The following is a 24,888-nucleotide window of genomic DNA, read 5'->3' on the forward strand; positions in this document are numbered from 1 at the left end:
ACCAAGTCTCTCACTGCCCGTACATTTGATATGGAAAAAATGTAATATTAATTTTATAAAAGGAGGAAATTCCTCCTCTGACTCCAAAATCGTGAATTTCCGTGGATCAGAGAAATACCATCAGCACTGTTATATGACAAAAGCCATACATACCTGCCACAGCATGAGGGTCAGAACAATATTCGTGTACCATTACATCTAAGGCATTGGCATCAAACGGGAAAGCATCAAAACTAGCCTGCAAGATAATAGAGAAATAGGAATGAATGAAGACGATAAGACAATCACACCCCCCCCCCCCCCCCCCATCCCCCTTTCAAAATAATAAAAGGTGTGAGGGATGGAAGAGGAAGAAAAAAAACAAATTAGACAAAGAAATTAATAAATTAATTAACCGATTAATTAATTAAGTCATTTATTAAAACAAAACAACAACAAAAATCAAAGACTGAAACAGATCCTCAGGTCCTCAATTTCAAACCAGCCTGACACATTCACCAACCCCCTCCCCCCTTCAAAAATCATAGAAAGAGAACAATAATATCATTCATCAAACACTTCAATTTTACCATTATAAATTGTAACTGTAATTGTAATATTTCAGGGACATTCATTTTAGGACATGTGTTACGGATAATCGGATAATCGAAGACAAGTTGTCAAAGCTTTTATGCTCACATTTGAGCAAATACTGGGTACACAGTTATTTCTGTTACCTTTAATTTCTTGGCTTTATTTGCTGATCCCGCCACTCGAAACAAACCCTGAAAAGAAGGAAATAAATAAACGTGAAATAGTCATTTATTCTATATATTCACAATACCATCTGTCACAAACATGAAACTTGTTTTTTCTTTGGAAAATAAAGTGTAAAAATAGAAAAATAATCTGTAACTAATTCAAAAGCAAGATTTCCATCTTATTCTTTTTAATCATTATGGCAGTGGGAGCAGTACAACAAGAAGCAGATGTGGCTGGTGGTGGATGCAGTAGTAGTAGTAGTAGTAGTAGTAGTAGTAGTAGTAGTAGTAGTAGTAGTAGTAGTAGTAGTAGTAGTAGTAGCAGTAGTAGTAGCAGCAGCAGCAGCAGCAGCAGCAATAACAATAATACCTCTTCCTCCATTCCAATTTCCAACAAAGTCAATACACATGCTTCTAATACAACAGCTATATCACGGCAGGTCAGACGAAGATGTTCCTCCAAATGCAAGCCATAACAAGGTTTTGCAGGAGAATTTTCTAAATGGTGAAAGAAATGAACAAAATTGACTTTGATGGAAATAAAGGGAAATGAACACCATTTTAAATTATGCCAGTAAAAATATGATGATAAATTTTAAAAACTGCAAAATTGATGAATTAACAATTTAACAATCACCTCGCGAAATGCATGCTCAAGAAGAGAGGAAAGTATAAAAAATAGAAAGATCTGATTCCGACACGACCATTCAAGGATACGAATATGCAGATAAAGTGATAGAACCAACACTACTTAAATTGAGGTCTCACCCTTTGTTTACCCATAATAATAGAATAATTTACCTTTGCAGATAATATGTCATAACAAAGAAGTTGTAAAAGCAGTGATGATAATGGCAATTTGTTTTAAAAGGAAAAAAAGTAATTGGTACATCAGTCAAACAAACCAAATCCAAAATGACATTATACCATATTTAGGTGATATCATCTGATATGTTACTGTTGTTACTATTATACACCCATCCACTCCAAATGTATGATATCACTTAACTCTTTATGAGAATTTTTAAGTTGTAATTATCCTTTCTAAAAGACAATCTATAATGCCACTAGCCCATCCCTTTCCCCAACCCTGTTGTGTCTTGCTGCCAACCCGTATATGCTGACGTCATAAAACTGGGAGTGTCTAAAAACCATACAATGAATACAGGTGTCCAATTATGACATTGATTTGTCCAGGGATCCACATCAGAAAATATTTGATATAACAAAATCAGCTGAAAATTCCAAAGAAATCCCCAAAAACCTGGAATTCCGAGGAAGACTGTCGTCACTGAAACGGTAGGTGTAAATATACTTACGGATGGCAAGTCTAAGTTGGGGAATACAGGCTTCGATTGCCTCCATGGCTTTTCTGTGATAATTTGCTTGGGCCTCAAGAAGCTGAGGGAGAATGTAAATAAAAATAAAATAACAAATTTATTCTTATATCAAAAGAATAAGTCCAATAATTAGTTGTTTTTTTTTTTTTTTAAGTTGTACAATTAGAAATGTAATTCTTGATGAAAGCCTCAAATTGATCAGTAAATTAATAAGATGTCTGGGTATAAGAATGTTGAACCAGAGATTTCTGATGTTTCAAGTGATAAATAAGTTGGTGAATAGCACAACACAGAAAGCATAGAGAAGTGACCCAAATTAATAGATGACAAACGACAGGGCAATCCTGAAATTTAATAAATGAATAAATAGTTCTTTCAAAATATCAAAGTGAGAATAATCAAAGGCAGATATAAAACTTTTAAAAATTGGTTTGAATGACGTGAAAATGGAATTGTACCACACTTGCCATCTCTTCACAGGAAAAATAGTAATAATAATTTTTTTTGGGTAAAAGATTACTCAGCAAGCTGCAACAATTCCAGACCCATAACATTTATCTCCATATCTGCACAAAGTGACAAACTTACCCCCAACAGCAAATACGCATGTTCACTTTCTTTGGCTGTAAAATTGCACAATTCTATGGACAGATTATCCTTAGGAAAGAGAAAAAAAACAAACAAATTCTATAATAGAAAAAGTTTAACCAATATATTTTAAAAATACTGTTTAAATATGAGATGTGAATAGAAATTCAGTTTTATTAACGTCATTATCTTTTTTTCTTTTCTTTGGTATTTAAATCCAAATAATATCAAATGTTTTTGAAATTAACAATTTTCTCACAATATAATTATAAACATTTTTTCTGGCATTTTTTTTAAATTGGTGTAACAACAATCAATATTGTCATCATTAATTATCAGAATCATTATAATGCTATTGCAACCATTATCATTATTCATATCGTTATTATTATCATAATCATTATTAATACTATATAACTACTGCCATAATTACCAGTACTATTATCATCATCATCATCATAAATACTATTATAATCATAACCATAAATATCAGCCACCATTATCATTATTTCTGTTTCTAAACCCATTATCCCACCCAACCCAAGACAAGAGAATACAAAATCCCCATACTCTAAATAAACCAGAATGTAAATCAACTTACTTTACAAGTCTCCACTTTGGACTCAGCCTCATCCAGCTCCTCTCTGATGCCATCCACTTTGGTAGCAGCATTGGACATATTTGCACCTGGTATGTTGGATTGCCGAACAGCTTGGTTAAATCTGTGAAAAAAAATAAATAAAAGTGAAGAGATATAACCCTGTCGCCAACAATTCTGCAGCTATGTGAACTCACTCTAATTTTCACATTGATTTGATTGAGCATGTAGCGCAATATCTACTAAACGTGTTCAAAGTGCTTTACAAAGGATCCCTGGCCAATAGCAACACTCAACATGACATCTGTTAGGCGATATCGCAATTATTATTTTTTTAAAAGCTCAATGGAATTCTCTTACAAAAGTCGAAAATCATATTGTCTATTAAGACAATAGAAATTCGTTCAAATCTTATTCAACACTTGAATCATAAATTTTGAGTAGATAGACTTATCATCATGTTCATTGAACGGGCATCGTTCATTGAATGGACAGCTTGTGTTATATTATTCCAGCCCATTTCAGTCTTATGAGCATTTCCTGTAACAGACTTGTATACTTAGCTTTTGTCCTTTCAATTCTCATTTAAGATAAGATAACATGGACTTTATCAATTCATTTCTGGAAATCTATATTGGGTATTGCTAGACTAAAGAATTTTCTTGGAAATATCAATAAAGAAATTAAGGAGCAGGCACCCGTGTGTAAGATAAAGAACAGGAACAAGTGTGTATGAAAGGTGCCAGACAAAGCAAGAAAGAAAAATACAAGAAAAAAAATAACATCTCCAAAAATCAGTCGACCTCGACTGGGGATTGAACCTCAGACCTTCTGATTACCAGTCAGACGTGCTAACATTAATGGTAATGGTTTTTAATGGGTAGTACATGACTGGTAATCAGAAGGTCTGAGGTTCGATCCCAAGTCGAGGTCAACTGATTTTTGGGGATGGTTTTTTTAATTGTATTTTTCTTTATTGCTTTGTCTGGCACATTTTATACACATTTGTTCAGTTCTTTACTGAATTTTCACCAATAATCAAGCTACTAATAAAATTTATTAAAAACAAAAACAAAAATCAAATCAATAAAAAGCAAAACTTATTGACATCTCACCAAATACTATCACTTTAAATTTATTAACTAGTGCAAAGGCGAATAAGATCCATTCTAGCTTTCAAATAAGTTTTCATAGGTACATTTGACTAATCACACAAGTTTTATTTTTGCCTTCAGACATCTTATCTGAGTGACAAGTAGCACCAAACACCATTTAGAATATAAACACCTTACCTAGATTTAGCGGAGTCCATATCTAAAATTGACTTGTTGAGAATTTTCCTTTGCTTGATTATACTAGGAATGTCAACCTGTTCAATTAAATAATATCATAATGTTACTACCAAATAAAACAATGTTCCTTTGAAGATAATTTCACAGACTTGAAATTCTAGAACACTCTAATAACAAAAGAACAAAGATTTAAAGATGAAAAGATTTAAAAAATCCTTTTATTGTATAATCTTTCTCATGACTAGAAAACCACTGTAAACTGCTACCACTACATCTACTACTATTATACTACCACTACTACTACTACTACTTCTACTACTACTATCACTATTACTGCGACCGCTTCTACTAATATTAATACTACTATCACTACTACAACTACTACTATCACAACTACTATTGCTACCACAACTACTTCTACAACTACTACATTTACAGACCTGCCTATATGTGAAAATTCAAACATTTGTAATTCTTAGGTAATAAAATCGAAGTTGCTATTAGCTCACTTTATATATAAACAATTTGCCATCACAAGGGTTAAAATAGCACTTTAAAACCCTCAAAATGATGTAGTCAGGCATCAACTGTCATTTTCAATCTATGATTTTTCTTGGTATTATTAGGTTGGTCTACTACTATTACTACTACTACTACTACTACTACTACTACTACTACTACTACTACTACTACTACTACTACTACTACCACACTACAACTACTAAATGCTATACACCTTCCAACTAACCAACTACTACTACTACTACTACTACTACTACTACTACTACTACTACTACTACTACTACCACCACCACCACTACTACTACTACTACTCCTTCCAACTAACCCAACTATTTCAATATCCAGTAATAATACTGATAAACCCACCTCTACAATGCTGTTCATGGGCTTGATAAAATCTTGTTCAACCACAGTTTCAAATTGCACTCTCTCCTTGGCCAAGTTGCCTTGACATTCACCACATACATGGCACGTATAACTATAGGATCGATGAAAAATAATAAATGACTGATCAACTTTGCAAGAGGAAATAATATGACATAATGAAAACCAGAAAAGAAGATTGAGAAAGTATAATATTTAATTTGTGCCTTTAATTCTAATTCAAATAGAAAGTGAAACTATGCTTCATTGGAGATCATTGAAATATTCGTATTGAACAAATTCAATGAATATTTAAAAAAAAAAATTATTGAGCTTTATATAGCGCTATATCCACTAAATGTGCTCAAAGCGCTTTACATGGGGTCCCTGGTCAACAGCAACATTTAACATGAAGGACGGGACATGACGCCTGTTAGGCAATATTACAATTTTTCTGACAAAGACAACGCTGTTAACGGCCAGGTATCATTTTACACCTGAGTACGGTGAGAGAATGTGAGTAAAGAGACTTTTTCAAGAACTCAACTATGCGCCGAGCATGAGACTCGAACACAGGACCTTCCGATCCGAAAGCGAACGTCATACCACTAGACCAAATAGTCGCACATTCAAAAAAATAAAATTGTTTCAAAACTTGACACAAGACATGATTCATGATTCGTGATTTTTTCATTGTTCTGTCGTGGAGCCACCTGAGTACTTTTCATAGAAAAATGTTTGACACTGCAAAAACAGCAGAACATTTCAAAGAAAATCCCAAAATCCTGGAATTCTGCGATCCGTGGAAAATTATCATCACTGCTCTATATATAAAAATAAGGATATTCACCCTAGTAAAGAGTCTGTGCTTAATCCTTGGGCAGACTCAATCAATGCATGGCCAAGTCCAGTCTCAGGAAGTTTTTTCTGTCGAAATATACAAAATATTTTTTTATCAATCAGAAATTTAAAAAACAGATAAATCAATAAGTAACATACACTATGAACAGTTGTTTGTTTGTTTTTAAGGGTTTTACAGCGCTTGCAACACATTTAGGTCATATCAGCGCCAGTAAAAAGGAAGAAAATGGGATAGTTTTTTTGTTTGTTTGTTTGTTGCTTTAGGTCTCTTCCAACACAATTGAGGTTATATGAGAGACCGCTGAAACAAAAAAACAAGAAATCTAACAAAAATAGTACAAATGTAAATCAAAATCATAACCTAAAGATATCATAAGCTAAATTATAAATAACCAAGAACAAACAGGCAGAAGATTTACAGAAAAAAAATATCCCCTGTCAAAAATACAATCACAAACCAAAGAAGCAGGATAGGCTAGTAAAGAGAAGAAGAAACGACATCACTATTGGATCGTATACCCATGCAAACATCATAGGTATATGATTCAAGGGTGATGCTCCCATCCAACCACCCGCTAAAATGGGATAGTAAAAAGTTCTAGAATTACATTTAAAGCCCCAGGAGAAAGTAAGACAAAGGGGAACTGGAAACAAATAGGGATCAGATGTAGATTCCAAGAGCATACCACCAATGTACTTAGTTTGAGACCAGCTATAAGTCTCATCGGACACAAGCACAAGATCCAACAAAGAGGAATACACTCAAATGCTAACATTATACATTAAAAATAACAGATATAATAATACATAACAGAGAGATGATTTACAAGGAAAAAAAACATCATCTCCCAAAACAATAACTGTGCATTTGACTGTTTCCCTCCCAGCCAGGACTCCGACTAGGGCCAGGAAAAAAACAAGTAATCTCATTCCAAGACAAAGACAGAAAGCATGTTGGAAAACAGATATAAGGGGATAGAAGACACAGTATGTACCTCCCTGCCCGCTATGGGAGGTCAGGTTCCCCACCCAGACACTATGAACTGTCGCAAGGAAAGTAAAGCTCTTTTCACACGATGTCTCACAGTATTAAAGTGTGTATGAATACAATACATGGCTAGAAGCAAGTAATAAATAATCTAATTCCAAAATTGCAAGTACAAAAGAAAAAGGTCACCAAACAGATGATTTGTATTGTATAAAATGAAAACTTGGTTGCAAATGGCCTGCTGGGGAAATAAATGAAGCATTGTGAAATGCCTTGAGCATGGTCAATCTATTGAAGAATGTTATAAAAATAATCAACTTTGTGTTTGTTGAGATAACTATAAATTGTGTTTAATGAAAAATGATATTGACTCAATTTTTATGACATGCTATAATCTAATATGACACACGACTAATATCCGCATCCCTTTTTGATGTACTCACCAATCGTTTGTCAAAGTCACTGCCTTGGGCCTGCAACACAGTACCCGACTTCTTGGCAATGTTCTGGAAGGCATGTTTGACCACATCCACTCGTTTCTCATTTTCCTGTTGATCTTCTGACAAAACTTCAGACTTCTCAGATCTAATGTTGAATAATTATGCAAGTAAAAGAGTATCTATCAATAATTGAAATAATCAACAATAATATAAATCTAAAAAAAAATTTTTTTTAAACAGCGAATATTTCACCAAAACTTTACTATACCTATATTCATAAATTATAACAACTTTGTAAAAAAAAAAAAAATACAGTAGTTTATACTTAGAGTTAAATAAAATCCATTGTAAAAGTATTATGATCTCATCATTTTCCAGACACATGTTACCATAAAGACAAACTGTCAAAGGCCTAAATCTTTTTACCTTTCATAGATTGCATGCCAGATTTTTTTTAATGTTTTAGTATTATTTAGTGACTACTGAAAACCATCTAAATATTTGGAAGTTGTAACTCAAACACAAAGGCACCTTTTAGACAAACAGGAATTCATATAAATCATATAAACCCTTTTAACGAACTGAAAGATGACCATGGTAAAGCTCTGAATATTTCGCAGAATGAGAAGCCAGATATGTCATTATACACGGCAATGCATAGTGGTTTGGATGCAAAAATGATGGCCATACTCTTTCACAAATTGGAAAATTTAAGTCTCAGCACCTTTTGTCAAAATTGACAAATCAAAAAGTCGGAAATGGATTTGGTTAAATTTAAAAGCATCATTTGTGAAATTGGCTGAACAGGAGAGTAATGTCCTCATCCACCACTATCTACAAAAATATAAAAAATGAAAGTAATGATAATTGAAATTGGACAAACATGAGTGCTAAAGTTTTATTGATTACAATCACAGGTTATATAATAAGAGAGGCATGAGAATATAGAGTGAAATGTTGAAATATTTCAATGGCAATTTTTTTCAAACAGAAAAATATCTTCCAAATTCTGACCACAAAGAAGCATTCAAAAGTCCAAATCTAGCCCTAGGGACCTATGGAACTAGAGTCTAGCCATTTCTGCATTAATAATCCTTTACAAATTGGGTTCAATCCTCACCTGACAACTCACCCATCATAGGTATTACATTACATATATTTCATAAAAAGAGCACATAGCAATATAGAAGCAATGCCACCTGATGTCACTTGACAATAATATTAACTGATTTGGGACACAAATAAACATTGGCATTTTTTTCCCGATTATTTGGCATTTTGCATAAAATCTTTCTGCCAACGTGATCAAACGTGTCTGGCAATAATTAAAAAAACCTGCACTTTTGATTATTGGCAGACACTGTCTGGAAATAACCAAAAGCCTGGCCTTGTCTCTATTGCCAGACAGTGTCTGCCAATAATCACTTTTCTTTATTGGCAGACATGTCTGGTAGGGGCCTTGTGAATGAGAATGGTTTTTAATTTAAATCATAATCATAATAGGCCATTCATCTTGTATTCGACATTAAGACCATCATAAAGCAGAGTAGCATTTACAATGCCAGGCTACAAACTGTAAGTGCAATGAGAGTCTGAGCGCAATGAAAAAAATGTGTAGACCCAAATTCCAGAACTAAGTCAAGTATAAAACAAAATGATCGCATTATATCCTAAGTCCAATCTGACTCAAACTCAAACTCAAAGTGTAGGCTAATTGACGATTTGATATTTACTTGGACTTACTCCCTGTCCCTAACACTGACTCTATGGAAATTGACGCTTCCATAATCCTATAACTATTACTATAGCAACTTAAACTTAATTCTATGAAAGAATGCCATAATAATAATATATATAATTTTTAAGGAACCAGACATCAAATATTTATTTTATCAGGTTTCTACAACCATCTACAAGACTATGGTTAGATCAAAGCTGGAATATATGCTAACTGCATATGGTATCCGAAGTTTGAGGGAGACAAAGACTGTTTGGAAAGAGTGCAAAGGAGAGCAACAAAACTTATCACACACCTGAAAGACAAAACATACTGTGAGAGATTGAAAGAATTAAATCTCCCGACCTTAGATTACAGGAGAAGAAGGGGAGATATGATCCAAACATATAAAATAGTAAAGGGAATAGACAGGGTAGAGGCAGGATTCCTTAAACCAAACAAGAACATTCAGACACGAGGAAACAGCAAGAAACTGAAAAAAGAACGTTTTAAAACAAATGAAAGAAGGAACTTTTTTTCATCTAGAATTGTAAATAACTGGAATAAACTACAATAAACCACAGTATCAGCAAAAAATTTGAATAAATTCAAAGCAGAGTTGGAGATAACCAACACGCTAGGAAACAAGTTCAATTATAAAAATTGGTCCAATCATAAATAGATGAGGAGGAGCGAAGGAGACTACACCAAGTCTAAAAGCTCTATACAGAGGTATCCAGGTATCCAGGTGATTTTGTCTGTTTTCTGTTATACTTATTTATATTTTGTAGCGTAGTCCTTGCTAGCCAACAAGTTAATTGTTAATCGTTAATCTCAACTCGCCTCTGTTTTCTAATCAAGTTTCCCGATTTAATATTAATATGTCCATGTCAGAGTTAGAGTTAAAGTGACTAACTGAGTAACAGTGACAGCAACACTGTTACTGTTAGTAACAGCGCAAGTGAAAACAGTTATGAGTTTCCCTATGGGTGTCCACTCCAACAGTGAAGTGGAAACAGTGCACAGTAACAGTTATGAGTTTAGTGATGGCAGTCCACTCCAGACTCCAGTTCACAGAGTTCAGTCAGTGTTGTTGAGACTTGAGACTCAAGTTTGAGTTGAGACTGAGAATGGAGTGAATCGTGAATGAGAAGAAGTTTAAAGAAGCCAGTCGGAAAAACGAGATAACTGATTGAGATTTTACGGTACTGGAAATAGAAAACGCAACACCCACCTTCCCAAGCCTTGATCAATATTCTGTTTCACACGAAGGAAATTTTTCCTCAAATTTTCCTTCTTGAACATTTCTGTCGTTTGGATATCGAACAATAGGGATTGATTTATTCCATCCTGTTGGTTATAGTTTCAAAGTTTCATGGAACAGATGTGAGCAGTAAAAACTATAAATAAAACTCTGATTATTTGGTGAGTACACCAGGAAGCATAGGCTACAAAACTGTGCACTGTGTTGATTCCGCAGCGGAAATAGGTAAATAATAGGAAGTGAATGTTTTTCTCCTAAAATAAATATCGGTTTGGATGTCATTCTGATTTTTTTTTTCCACTGTGTCCTTGGAGGACGGTAGTTTCAATGTTGCAATTGAAATTATTTAATTTTTTTATTTTTTTTTAAACAAACATTTCTTTATGCCCCCCCCCCCCTCCTAAAAAAAGCGGTTGTTGTTGACTTTTTTGATAAATTATCAAAGTAAAGGCTACCCCTGGTCCAAGCCCGTTCTTCGGTCTTTTTTTGTCCTCGGAAAATGATATGCATTAGGAATATTTATTCCATATTTAGATCAGATGAGGGGCGAGTGAGGGAATTCTATGAAAACAAGAATGGGGAAGGCTATTAAACTACAATAGTTATAATGGTTGGGCCATTGTTCTTGCATGTAACACATGTAAACGAGGAAGTTATTTGCAGACGAAGGAAAGAAGTAGTTTTTCAAAATCATATCCACCGTCGCGGTGGTTAGAAATATACTTATTCAGTCATAATTATGAAACTTTGGTTAAGTTTATGAGATTTATTGAAGAAAAGAGATTAATTTGCTAAAAGTGACAGACAGATACAAAGGTCAGACATCTCTCATCTCTTGTCACTCCTGGCATCTGGGTCACCATGACATTATGTATAAAGATAGAATGATAATGAAGTCACTCAGGCCATTGTTCTTTTTTTTTTTTTTTTGCCATCCAAGTTTGTGATTAATTCTCACTAAACTGGATTAACCATACTATAAATAGTATGAAGTTGACGTCACTCATGCCTTTGTTATTGCTTTTTGCCATCCGCGTTTATGGATAGTTCTCACTAAACTGTATTAACAAGGTTTACGGTTACACAAAGTATTGTGTGTTGGTCCGTTATTATATACTTCTGGATGGCAATATTGTGAGTTTCATAGCCAAACGCACAATATCTATATTTTGAGGCAGTGGTCGCACGTGGCATGGCCAGCGACTGCTGAGCCGGAGTTTATCCCGGTTTCTTCATAGTTAGGGCTAACCATAGAGCTAACCCACACTCACACCGAAGACTGACTCCGACGACCCGGCACTGCCGTCTTCCGGATAAAGACGTCGGGCACGGACAAAATACTAAGAATAAAGAAAAGAGCCGCTAGACCTACCCATACCAGGAACGGCAGAGGACGCCGGGTGCTTGGTAAGGGTAGGTCTAGAGATTCTACTCTTTATTCTTAGTATTTTGTCCGTGCCCGACGTCTTCATCCGGAAGACGACAGAAGACGGCAGTGCCGGTCGTCGGAGTCAGTCTCCGGTGTGGGTTAGCCCTAAGGGTGAACCCACACCGTAGCCCTAAGGGTGAACCCACACCGGATACTGACACCGACGACCAGGCACCAACGTGCCTGCTCCACCCACTTTTCTGAAATATATATTATGCTCTAAATTTCAATTGACTTCTTTTTGTTCGATATGCAGAGAAACTGGCATTTCTGCGGGTGAAACTCCATTTTCCATTTCCTTTCACATTCCAGTAGTTTGTCGGGGTCGGCTTGTAGCAATATTAATATGTCTTTCTCAGCTTTGATTTGCCTATAGATAGTTTGAAGCTGACGTCACTCAGGTCTTCGTAATTGCTTTTTGCCATCCGCGTTTATGAGCAACTCTCACTAAACTATATTAACCAGACTACAAACGTTCAAGGTTAAACCTACATAGTTTTATGTATTGGTTCGTTATACTTCCGGATGGCAATGTTGTGAGCTTCTTAGCCAATCTCATACTATCTATGGGCTACAATAAGCTGTCATCAGCAAATCGACGTAAGTGTGTCCCTTCGTTTCGACCAACAGGCATGTCATTCATGTATATTAAAAACAGCAGTGACATTTATTCTCTTTTCAGCTGCCTCTGTTTTTCTCCATGATTCACATTCATATAGATTGCTATGGGGAAAATGCATGTTTCGTTGACTTTACTTTTCATAAAATAGATGTTGCTTAGATTTTGTTTTTGTATGCATGCTTATTATGTATCATGTAGTGTCGTGATTTTTAATTTTGTGTTTTTAAACATTTTTATTTTTATTATGTAAAGCGCTGCAGAGCACGATTAACGTGGATGTTTAGGCGCTATATAAATTCATTATTTACTATTTACTATTTACAAGGAGCGCTCCCTGCGCATTCAGTAGATTTAGTTTAGCTGATGCAAGTCTCTCTCTCTCTCTCTCTCTCTCTCTCTCTCTCTCTCTCTCTCTCTCTCTCTCTCTCTCTCTCTCTCTCTCTTAATAGTGAAATGGAATGGAAACTTCAACGTAATTAACGAAGACAGACAATGTGGATGTTTCGAATTTCCCTTTTGTCAACAAAGCACGACAAATGCAACACTACGGCCGTAGATATAGGAACTCATTGTTACTCTTGATCCGGTAAATGTTTCTCTAGTAATACATAGTAAGACTGTGAGAGAGAGAGGACCAAAGCAGGGTTGCCAGTTTGGCATTTTAAATGCCAGATTCCAAAAATCTGGCATTTTTGAAAACCTTTTGGCATTAGAAAAATCATTTGGCATTTGGCATTTTCATTTGGCATTTTCTTTTCTTGTATATTATACTTCAAATGACACCTTTTTTAATTATTTCTAAACGCGTAAAAACAAATCTCTTCACACCGGAAAACTTTGCTATTAAAACTCACACCCTGAACTAGCCCTGCCTCCCTCAGATATTCACTCAAATTCAGCCCTCGACAAGTATCCTCGTAAGTTTTCTGGGAATCTCCTGCAAAACTCGTGAAAATTTGCGTCATGGTCGCCTGTTAACCCCAACAGGAAATTTAGTATAATCCAAAAAAAAGAAAAGAAAAGAAAACACGCAAGCCACCAGGATATGATAGTAAATTGTCTATCAAAAGTGAGTAGTTTTCTTAGTGGGGGTGGGAGTCAACAGACTTTGGCATTTTTTTGAGTGTTTTGGCATTTTTTGAGTCTTCCCCTGGCATTTTGTTGAAAAATAATCTGGCAACCCTGGACCAAAGATCGAAAGTAGCAAAACGTCCTTCAATAACAAAATGGCTTCTTTGCTGAGAAACGCGAGGTCACTTACTTCGGTTGCATCTTTTGTCGTGAAGACAACCGTTCCTAGACTGAGTGCAGTTGCTGTTATTCGTCACAGGCATGATACTTCACATAATTGTCTACAGCGATCAGGGTTAACTCAACAGGTAAATGCTTGATAATGTAAAGACTGACATTGACATGAACTCGAGCTCTCGCAGGCGAAAGAAAAAAAAAAAAAAAAAGCTCAAGTACCGGCACCGGTCTATTCTTTTTATACCATTGTCATAGTCATAGCACTTAACACGACCCATTAATTTGTTTGCTTGACCAAAACTAGAAGCGAAGTCTGTTCACAAATTTAATTCAAGTTCAACAAGACAAGACAATCAAAATCAAATCACAATCACCGCAATTACAATAATCACAATCACAACTTTTTTGTTTCTTGTCTGCTATAACTAGACCTAGAGAGGTGGGTCTTTGGCCTACCAACCTCCGCTGCACGTCCAACTCGCCTTGAGCATGCATTCACGTAAAATATAAAGATTTTTCTTAAAAACCTACCTCTGTTTCAAAAACTAGCATCTTTCAACTTTCTAAGAAACATTTTGATTTTTCAGAACTTTAGTTCGTTAAAAAATACCGGCCAATCTGACCCGTTGAGTCGAATGAAAACGAAATTTTGTTGTTTACACGGTTCAAAGGAAATGCCGTAAATAAGCTTTCATGGACTTCCTGTGTTGTTTTTACAGTGTCACGTGACCGTTTTGAGAAATTTGTCGTCTGCTTCAAATAATTAGACCGGTAGGGGGTAGATATTTTCGTTGGAGCAGAGAAAAAGTGAGTATTATTTCTTGGACTTGTAGAGAGGCCTAGGGTCCACCAGCAGTCAAGTTGATTGAATAAAAGAAAAAAAGGTATTTTTTATCCGCCGCCACCACCACCGTGAGAGTGGAGGGGGGGGGGGTTGCATGATGAAGACGAAAGGGAGACGTGTAGCTTGTGACCTTGGTGACGTAGAGCATGTCACCGATGCTGGCAGATGTTCTTAACCCCTTAACAGCGAAGCAGATTTTTTGCTTTCAGATAATAGTTTGCTTTTATCTTTATTATTGTTAACAGAGAATACAGCTTTTCCACCAAGAGAGCAGTCAGACTATCGCAACTCGGACTTCAATTGTCTATAATCGTTTTGCCGTTACTTGTTTTTTGATGAAAGAGGATTTGGTGTTAGGTCAAAGATCGAATTTCGCCGCTAAAGGTTGCATTGCTACAGGGTTTGCTCTCCTCCCCCCCCCCTCCTTTTTTTCTTCTTTTTTTTTTCAACTTAGTATTGTTGATTGCTATTTCCTTTTTTTATGATTAGCAAGTGCCGTAGGAGTCTCACAGGATGCAGGAGTACTGCAATTAACCCTTTTCCAGTGACATTGATTCTTTTGTTTTCAAATAATAGTCGTCATTTATATTATTTTTTAACGCAGAAAAAATAAACGTTTCCACCATAAGAGCAGTAAGAATATTGATAAAAAGCGCTTTGAGCACGTTGGGTGGATATTGCCCTGTATAAAAGCTCAAGTTTTTAAATTGTAATTTGTTTTTTGTCTTTTGATGAAAACGGTAAGATTTTATTTTTGGTCCAAGTAAGATTGATATTCGCCTTTAAAAGGTTAAGTTGTTTTGTTTTTTTTCAGTTTTTTTTGTTTTGTTTTTCAAATGCAGATACGCTGCTTCTTTTTTTTTTCTTTTCCTCAACTGGCAAGCTATCGCTGTACTTACCCGCATGGCTTGCACACACAAAAGGATACATCTAGGTCACAAAACCTTACATCTAGGTCACAAAATCAGACAACTAGGTCACACATCAAGACATCTGTTTCGTTTGTTCCAAGATAGCAAAACAAACCAGACGTCTTGGAGTTCGAAAGAGCTTTCCATAAAATATTGGTATTTGCAAGACCCCCAGAAACCAATTCCCTATACAGCTCTTGTGCACGGTTACTTATGACCTTGATTTCTTTCGTACCCACCCCCAAAATCCCACTTATTGTGTGTTATAGTATAGGCAGAACATAATAAATAGCTGGGCTGCCACATGCGTGACTAAATTGGCCAAAGAGAGAATCTATATTGGCATTAGACACCAATTACCTGATGTCCTGGTTTTTAATCCTAGCCGAGTGAGAGAGAAAAAACAAAACAATCATACATGTATCTGCAAACAGCAGAACGTTTTCATTTTACATTGAGATGGGAAGGGGAAGGGATAACACTATGATAAGAGAGAGAGAGAGAGAGAGAGATGGGCGGGGGGATGGGGGGATCATAAGGGGGAATGGGAAAAGATGAAAGAAACAACGGGTTGCCTGATGACGTAGATCAAAGGATTGTTACAGCGGTGTTCACGGAGCGTACTTCGTGAAATTTTAACCTTTTACAGGGACACTGATTTTTTTCTGCAGATTGCTTATGCGGAATAAATCAGTTCACCAAGACAGCAGTAGTAAGAGTATATTTAGACTCGGGCTTCAATTAAACTATAAATCCCAAAGCTTGTCTTTTAATGATAACATTAAGACTAAGATCTGGAGTTTGGGGAGTGTAAGATCGAATCTCGCCATTAATGGTTAAAATTGTTTTGATTTTTAAAAAAAATACACACACACACACACACACGAGCGCGTGCGGTCACGACAGCGAGGACCATCAATTGCTTGTGTTGCAACAGTAAACCAGTTTACGTGTACGTAGATCCTGAGGCTAGATGCCCCGTTACCGTGTACGTAGGCACTCCCAAAAAAAAAAAAAAAAAGAAAGAGACACACACACACATACACACACTCACACACATACACACACACACACACACACACGCAGTCTCGCATCCGCTACGAACTAATTTTGCGCACCAATTTTTACTGCACTAATGCACCAAATTGCATACCTATCTATGGACACTTTTTTCCGTATCTTTTTCCCAATAAACTTTTTTAACTGGGGCCACCTTGATAACAGAAACGAAACCCACACGATTTCGCGAGGAATGAATCATGAAAAAAATTAGGATATAATTTCAACACAACTTTTGAAATTCATCAAGGATTGTCCAGTACCGAATGTTTTTTGATAGAAAACAAATGCATCTTCAAATCTAAACTGATTTTTCTGTCCAAACGAATGATTTGTCCTGGTATAGAAGCTAAGTATTGGTAACACCGGCGCACCTCTCTATAACTATAAGTTTAAGTTTAAGTATCATAATTATAATGTATGATTATGATATGAGTTAAGTCATGAGTTTATTAAACTTTGAAACTAAAAAATGGTTCCTATCATAAATATGGAGTCGCAATGTTCTAATTCTAACTGGGACTGGGATGCGAGCTGAGAAAATTGGTTAGCCAGATGCTGGACCCACGAAAAGTAAGGGAACTGTTGACATTTTGATTCTGTGCTTAGTGACTAGTGAGTCTCTAAAAATGTATTTTAAATGTTGATCACAAGGTGATTAAAATTACATAACACCATCACTAACATCCACGACCACCACAACTTATAATTACCAATTCTGCAAGCTCGGCGCAATGGTCATTCACGGTTCCGGTTTGTCAAGTTATAATAATAAATGTAAATATGATTTTTTTTTTTGGCTGGCTCTATTTCTCTGAACGTTCAAGAAAATAAACTTTTAACTCAATTTTTCGGAACGTTCGGGAAATAAATTTATGAACTCTATTTTTCCAAGCACTCTGGGAAATAGACTTACTTGAACTCTATTTCTCAAACTCTAAACACTCGGGGAAACAAACTTGAACTCTACTTCTCCAAAACTTGAACTCTAATTCTAATTCAAATTCTCAAATGCTCGGCAAAATAATGCTGAACTCTATTTTCCTGAATTACCGGGTTATACAGACTCAAATTCGAATAGCCTTTAAACTTTAAGTTGAGGAGGCGAGTTTTTTCTTCTTTATTTTTTGTTTGTTTGTTGTTAAGAAAAGACAGAAGAAAGATTGCAAGTAGTCAGCTGTCTAACACAAATTATTTAAATTTTCTTTTTCTTTTCTTTTTTGTTTCAGTTTTCATTTTATCCTTTTGTTCTCCAATTTACTCTTAAATTCGCTTACTTTTTTTTTTTTTTGGGGGGGGGGGGTTGGGGGGGATAGAGCTACTTGTAAAAATAGCTGGGTAGAAACGATCTTTATTTCTCCGAACGTTCAAGGAATTAAACTCATCTCTAATTATCAAACTGGAAACTGTTAGGAGAAATAGAGTTCAAGTTTATTTCTCCCAGCGGCGGAGATTTAATCACTTCTCCTTTTTATACCAATTTTTTTTTATTGATTATCTAGTAAGTATAATATAAGAGGTGAATCAGTATCAGTGATCAGCCAGTCAGATCAATGGTTTAGCAATAAATATACATAATTACTCATGGACACAAAACCCTCGAGTGCAATTTGATTTTAGGATGTGACTTGACATCACTCTAACAGAGCCTAAGATACCTTGTCTTTATTTGTTTTAAGGACAAAAACAATAATTTTTTTAGTCGTCTTTTTGAATGGAGATTGTATTTTACTGTATGATTGACACTTATCTAGAGCAGACACATATGTCAGTGTCAAGAATGGAAAGCATCCACTTTACAACTTGGATGAATTTGATTGCAGACTCACGCGTTGAGAGAGAGTAGTAAGCACAATATCTCATTTTAACAGGAATGTAGCTCTGGAAATGGGGAATTGAAAATTCAAGCAAACATTCACCAGCTTTAGTTTGATATTTCAGGTCTCACCAAATTTTGTCTTTATTTGTTTAAATATTTCTCGTGGGATCGAAGATATTTAAAAGATTATTGATTATTGGGTGTCCCTTTTAAGACATAAGTAATAGCTCACAGTATATTTTCTCATGTAGAATTTTTTGTTAAATATGGCATGAATAGAATTGATGAGGAAAAAGAGGAAAACTTTCTTAATATTTATTTTATCAACAGTTTGCACACAGTTTGTCTATCAGGAAATACAGCACAGCCAAAATCTCTCGTGTAGATATTGAGAAGAAAGTCATGCGTGTTTGCAAGGCTTATGATAAAGTCAATGCTGAAAAGGTATATTGATTGCTATTTTTAAGTTCATCCTTTTAACCTTTGAGTTTTTATTTGTTGATTGTTAACATTTTTTTACAGTCCCTGTTTTCTGTACCAAGACGACTTTATGGAGGAAAAGCACCAATGACTCTTGACACCATTCAGCAACGAGTGGACTTGGTTTTGAAATTGTATGATAAAATCGATCCAGAAAAGGTAGATATTATAAATGATAAAGACCTTTTCATTTTTGTGTTAAACAAGTTTTTTAAATGGTATTATTATTATTATTATTATTATTATAACACCAACTCCTCCTCCAGTCCTGAATAATTCAAGAATATAAAATGATGAAATATAACACTGATTTTTCTTAAGAGTCTATGCTAAGTGTTAACGGAGAACAAACCATACATAAAAATTTATAATTGTAGGCATCATATGAATACTTTATATATATACCCTTTTATTTTGCTGCTAGAGATGACAGTAAACTCTACCACTATCAAAGAAATCAACGTTGTCTTTTTTTCTTTCTTTCCTTTAGTATAAGTATAATAATATATATTGTAGACAGGAATTAAATGTAATCGTAGAAATATTCTTGAATTAATGTCAAGCACTGTATCATATTAATATTGCTTCACCGTAAAGGATCCCAGTAAACCTGTATTGCCTATTGATAATGATAAGTAGGCTTTATTATAATAAAAATGCAACAAAATAAATTTTTAATAATTATAAAATACAGTCAATCAACTTGTATAAGGCGGCCACCTGCCATGATGGCCAGCCTTCGTGGCTGACCATTGTTTCTTTCTTTTATTTTGTTACTGCATAAGGCGCCTACTCCGTAATGTGACTGCAGCCACTTATTTGTGGGACAAAAAAGCCATTGGACTTGTGTAAGGCGGCCAGATGATATTATCTAAATTATAAAATTAAACCCATTTTTACTGGTGCTTAAGGATTCAGGAGTGTTACTAGTGCCATGAAACTCTACAGAACAAATAAACCTCTTCTTCACGTTATCCGCTCGTCTTTGCAATGGCCAACTCTCTCTATCTACTCTTAAAATGAAAAATTACATGGTAGGTACCTACAATATACACTTCACATAGACAAACATGCCTTTGGCTTAATGATTATGCGTGAAAAGAAAATGTGAGATAAATCGCATCTTATTGTCTTGCCAAAGTGATCTTGTCAACAGTTGGATAACCAAGTGCCTGTCTTTTGTGACATATAATAACAAAAGACCAAGTGAACAAGATGGCTAGCTACAGTATAAACCAGAAAGCAAACATTTCTTTCTAGCTCAATTTATTGTCCCTCTTTTTTACGTCCTATTTCCACAATGAAAATCCGACTCAAGTATCATATCCCCCAATTGAAAGTTTACTGTATGCTTGTCCAGACGATCATACCCGTAGGCTAAATGATAAGCCAGTACAATGAGTTGGTAAATGACGCACTTGCAATAATTGTGTTGCAAAATCCATTTGTCAATACATGTACTAAATCAAAGCCCAGTGACTATTTTAGATCGAATTCAGGCATTAATTGGTGACATTATTATTGTTATCATTATAATACAGGACGAATACAAGAGATATCTGCCTGATTGATGTTGTGGTATGCAAAAATAATAGAAGAAATGATGACGTGATGAACAGAATCAATTTTGACTCGTGAAGTTACCTACTTGTAACTATTAAAATCAATCTCAACTCTTTACTTTGATAACAGTCTGATGTAAAATAAATCTTAATATTCTCAGCTATAACTCATCATTGATTGAGTTGAGATGATCATTATTATACTCAATTGGAATTAGACCTGGCATAAGTGTGATTGGAAGTCCTGCTAACTCTTTGGTAGAGCACTCGTTTCACAAGTAAAGGAAACAGGATCGATCCTGAATAAAGAAGCAAATTTTTTTTTTCCCGATCCCCTTGTCCACCCAGAAGTGATTGGGTAGCTGGATCTATTAGATTTGGAGGAAAGTGCATTTGCAATAGACCAATGTCATATCCAAAGGGTAGCAACCAATTGCTTTTAACTGGGATAAACTTGGGCCTTATGGCTCAGAAGGACTACCTTCACAGGTGTGATTAAAAGAGTTGAAACTTTAAGGAGAATGAGAGAGAGAGAGAGAGAGAGTCTAAAGCATGCAAATAGTTATAGTTGGGAATTGAATCAATTTCATTTGAAATTGATACTACATAGATCTCTTAGAAATAGCTGACTTGCACAAGGTGGCCGACTGTCTAAGCCGGCCACTTTTGTAGAGTGCCATGGGTGGCCACCTTATACAAGTTTGACTGTACATGTATTTTTAAGATTTAGTCTTGATTAATCAAAATTATATATAGTGCATGTTAATTATAAAAACACAGTTTTTCTAAAACTATTTCATTAATTGATTTTAGTTTTGTAAATCATCAAAATTATAGAATACCAGTATCTTGAAGTTGATTTCTTCCAAATATGTCTATTTTGTTTCATCTGTTTAATGATGATTTATAGCTGAGAATATTAAGATTTATTTTACATCAGACTGTTATCAAAGTAAAGAGTTGAGATTGATTTTAATAGTTACAAGTAGGTGCTCATAACTTCACGAGTCAAAATTGATTCTGTTCATCACGTCATCATTTCTTCTATTATTTTTGCATACCACAACATCAATCAGGCAGTTATCTCTTTTATTCGTCCTGACTGTATTATAATAATAACAATAATAATGATAGAAACAAATCAGAAAGTTGGTATTGTAATATCTATTTATTGATGTAATGTTTTTAGCTGGGCAAGAAAAAAAAATAAATTTGAAAAAAGTCAATTGAGAGAGTTTGTTTTTTTTTCTTTCTTTTGTCACAACCTCCACTTCTGTCTGCCTTTTCTGTCTCTTCTCTTGTCACAATTTCCTTTTTTCTCCTTTTGCTCTTCCTTCTCCTTTTGCTCTTCCTTCTTTCAATTTATTAGCCAGTGTATATTTTTACAGATGAAGAACTGTTTCTTTTATTTTTTCCCCTCTCAATTTTTTTTCAGCTTACAGCCGATTCACACTTCATAAACGACCTGGGTCTTGATAGCCTTGACACAGTTGAAATTGTGATGGCCATAGAAGATGAATTTGGTAAGTAAGAGATTTAAGCTTGATAAAAAGTTGTGTATTCAAGCATAAATGGGCAAAACTTAACTTTTACTCATCTGCGTCTTACAGTTTTCAGCAATTCAACTGAGGTTTCCAAAAGATAGATTGTTACCACTTTTTTTATGTTATAAGTACGACCATAATTTGACGAAGTCAAATTTTTGTTTGTGTCATGTTCAGAATGATCAGATAAAGCAGTTAATTGATTTTGTCCAGAGTTTTCACATTTAAAAAAAATAATTCCTTCGTATTTTTGCTTTCAAAAACTTAACCATGGCAGTTGATATGCTCCATGTCAAACTGTAGGCATGATTATGTTACTATTTCATAGACTAACTTCGTGGAAACACAGAGTACCTTGTTTCCTATATACTGATTATCATATCAATGAATGATAAGATCAGCACAATAAAGTCACTTCCAACAATTGTAATGCCTGAATGCGTGATCACAGGGACAGTCTATATAACCATGCGTTTAGGTAAAGCATGCATATATTTAAACTAAGCACTCATTATGTGGGCATTTGACTAACGAGTCACCAAAAGAACGACAATGCTGTATGCGGCATTGATAGGACTAGTTACTTTAACCTAACTAAAATGTCTAAAGACAAGGGAAACATTTTTGTCCTCATGGAGATTCCAACCCATGCCTTTGGACTCAACACCAGCTGGTGAGACATCGTCAATTAAGGGCCATCACTAACTGCATATTACATTGATAGCTAACTGGGTGATTGATATGTTTCAGAATTAAGTTTCCCTGTCGCATTGTACTCACATAATATTATGAATAACCTTGTATTTTGTATCAAATGAAACTTTATTCAATTACCTATTCAAAGAAAGATAGTATGAATTGGGTGAAGAGAATTGGAAAAAAATCATGCACTGTGGTTTCTTCATGCATGGCCTTGGATAGCATTTGTTTTGAATTTGGTGTCCAGAGTCAGTCCATTCACCTTAGGGTGCCTTTGAATTATGTCCAAATGGAGTGCATTTAGGCAAAGTGAACCTTTATTCATTTTTGAATATGAATTTCTTATAGCAAACAATCCCTTTGGAGAGGTGGTGGGTTCATTTAGGTGCCCACTGTACGCACCCTTTTTATTTTTGTTCTTTTATCTTCACAACTGATTTAAATTGTCTGTTTTATTTTAATTTTTGAAACAGGCTTTGAAATTCCTGATGCTGATGCAGAGAGATTGCAGAGACCAAGAGATATAGTGCAGTATATTGCTGACAAAGAGGATATCGTGGATTGAAAATTTATATTTGTATTATAGATAATGTGTACAATTTATAGACATCATTAAATAAATTCAGTTAGACAATGAGTATGGACATTGGAGTGAGTCTTGTATCACGTGATCATGTGCATTAGATTTGATTGGTTTGCAAAATAGAAAAAAAAGACAAAAACAGAAGTAGAATGTTATAAATCTTGTCTTTGCATTATTGAACAGCAATTTCACCATTTCTTGCAGTTGTAAATTTGGGTCTTCTTTCCAAGCTTTCACTGACGGATCAAGCATTATGATTTTAATCAGATCTTTCACTTTCAGTGGTAAAGCTTAAGAGTCGTAATACAATTACTTTGATTGATGTATTTCTTGAGGTAATTGTAAACAAACAAATCATTCACCCTTTTTGTTGCTGTTTTGTCCTAAACTAAATTTTCTTGTTTTAAAAGAAAAATAAGAATTGAGTGCAGTTGTCTCATTTGCATTTGATAGATATAGTCTAATTTGGAAATGTGTAATTGTGTCAATGTTAAGGATGAACGAATTTGATTTTACATTGTATCTGAATGATGATGTCATATCTTTGGAAATGAAGACCTGGCTTTTTACTAGGATTTATTTTCTTTTTCAAAGAAAAAGTTTGGTGTTGTTTGTATTATTGTTAATTAAGTTCTCATTTGATTTCATTCTTGCTTAAGATGGAACAGATTGTGTACAGACTTGGTAAAATTGAGTGTGCTGAGAAGAAGAAAAAAGGAGAAAACAAATTAAAAATAAAACAACAACCAATAAAACGTTTATTGAATATTCATCCTCGTTTTGTTCTTACTTAAAGAGAATACTAAAAGTTAAGCTTCTAGAAGCTTTGATCTTGGGGATCCTGACCTCCCATAGCGGGCAGGGAGGTACATACTGTGTCTTCTATCCCCTTATATCTGTTATCCAACATGCTTTCTGTCTTTGTCTCGGAATGAGATTACTTGGTTTTGTCCTGGCACTGGCCGGAATCCTGGCTGAGAGGGAAACAGTCAAATGCATAGTTATTGTTTGGGAGATGATATTTTTTTCCTTGTAAATCATCTCTCTGTTAAGTATTATTATATTGGTTATTTTTAATGTATAATGTAAGCATTTGAGTGTATTCCTCTTTGTTGGATTTTGTGCTTGTGTCCGGATGAGACATAGGTGATCTCAAACTAAGTACATTGGTGGTATGCTCTTGGAATCTACATCTGATCCCTATTTGTTCCCATTCCCCTTTGTCTTACTTTCTCTTGGGTGCTTTAATTGTAATTCTAGAACTTTTTACTATCCCATTTTCTTCCTCTTTACTGGCGCTGATATAACCTAAATGTGTTGCAAGCGCCGTAAAACCCTTAAAAAGAAACAAAACATGATCCCTATTTGTTCTCAA

General features: G+C 34.9%; 2 protein-coding genes across 8 annotated transcripts in view; one reads left to right on the plus strand and one right to left on the minus strand.

Moving 5' to 3' along the window:
* Positions 1–10,946, minus strand: part of LOC144973493 (uncharacterized) — a 51,581-nt gene extending 40,635 nt beyond the window's left edge. For 3 of the 6 annotated variants that reach the window (XR_013645554.1, XM_078915979.1, XM_078915976.1), the window contains exons 1-11: positions 10,684–10,945; positions 7,736–7,877; positions 6,294–6,370; positions 5,447–5,558; positions 4,559–4,635; positions 3,270–3,390; positions 2,669–2,737; positions 2,060–2,141; positions 1,111–1,238; positions 717–764; positions 154–238 (exon numbers count right to left, since the gene is read on the minus strand). Coding sequence is in view for 5 of the 6 variants with exons in the window: in XM_078915979.1 (XP_078772105.1) it covers positions 154–238; positions 717–764; positions 1,111–1,238; positions 2,060–2,141; positions 2,669–2,737; positions 3,270–3,390; positions 4,559–4,635; positions 5,447–5,558; positions 6,294–6,370; positions 7,736–7,877; positions 10,684–10,754 (1,012 nt within the window). In the remaining variant the exon portion in view is untranslated. Of the gene's footprint in view, positions 1–153; positions 239–716; positions 765–1,110; positions 1,239–2,059; positions 2,142–2,668; positions 2,738–3,269; positions 3,391–4,558; positions 4,636–5,446; positions 5,559–6,293; positions 6,371–7,735; positions 7,878–10,683 lie in introns of all 6 variants that reach the window. The other 3 variants (XM_078915978.1, XM_078915981.1, XM_078915977.1) reach the window with 1 other exon arrangement.
* A 3,002-nt stretch (positions 10,947–13,948) lies between these two features.
* Positions 13,949–24,285, plus strand: LOC144973496 (acyl carrier protein-like). 2 transcript variants are annotated; one of them, XM_078915983.1, is made up of 5 exons: positions 13,949–14,143; positions 18,976–19,089; positions 19,168–19,284; positions 22,123–22,210; positions 23,404–24,285. In XM_078915983.1, exons 1-5 carry the CDS (start codon positions 13,991–13,993, stop codon positions 23,493–23,495), a joined length of 564 nt encoding a protein of 187 aa, XP_078772109.1. In that variant the 5' UTR covers positions 13,949–13,990; the 3' UTR covers positions 23,496–24,285. The 2 variants fall into 2 exon arrangements, with proteins under 2 accessions (XP_078772109.1, XP_078772110.1); XM_078915984.1 differs by lacking the exon at positions 18,976–19,089.
* The last annotated feature ends 603 nt before the right edge of the window (positions 24,286–24,888 follow it).

The sequence above is a fragment of the Berghia stephanieae genome, chromosome 5 (assembly GCF_034508935.2).
Source record: "Berghia stephanieae isolate SIO BIC M18660-M18661 chromosome 5, UCSD_Bste_1.3, whole genome shotgun sequence".
In the NCBI taxonomy this organism is placed as follows: domain Eukaryota; kingdom Metazoa; phylum Mollusca; class Gastropoda; order Nudibranchia; family Aeolidiidae; genus Berghia; species Berghia stephanieae.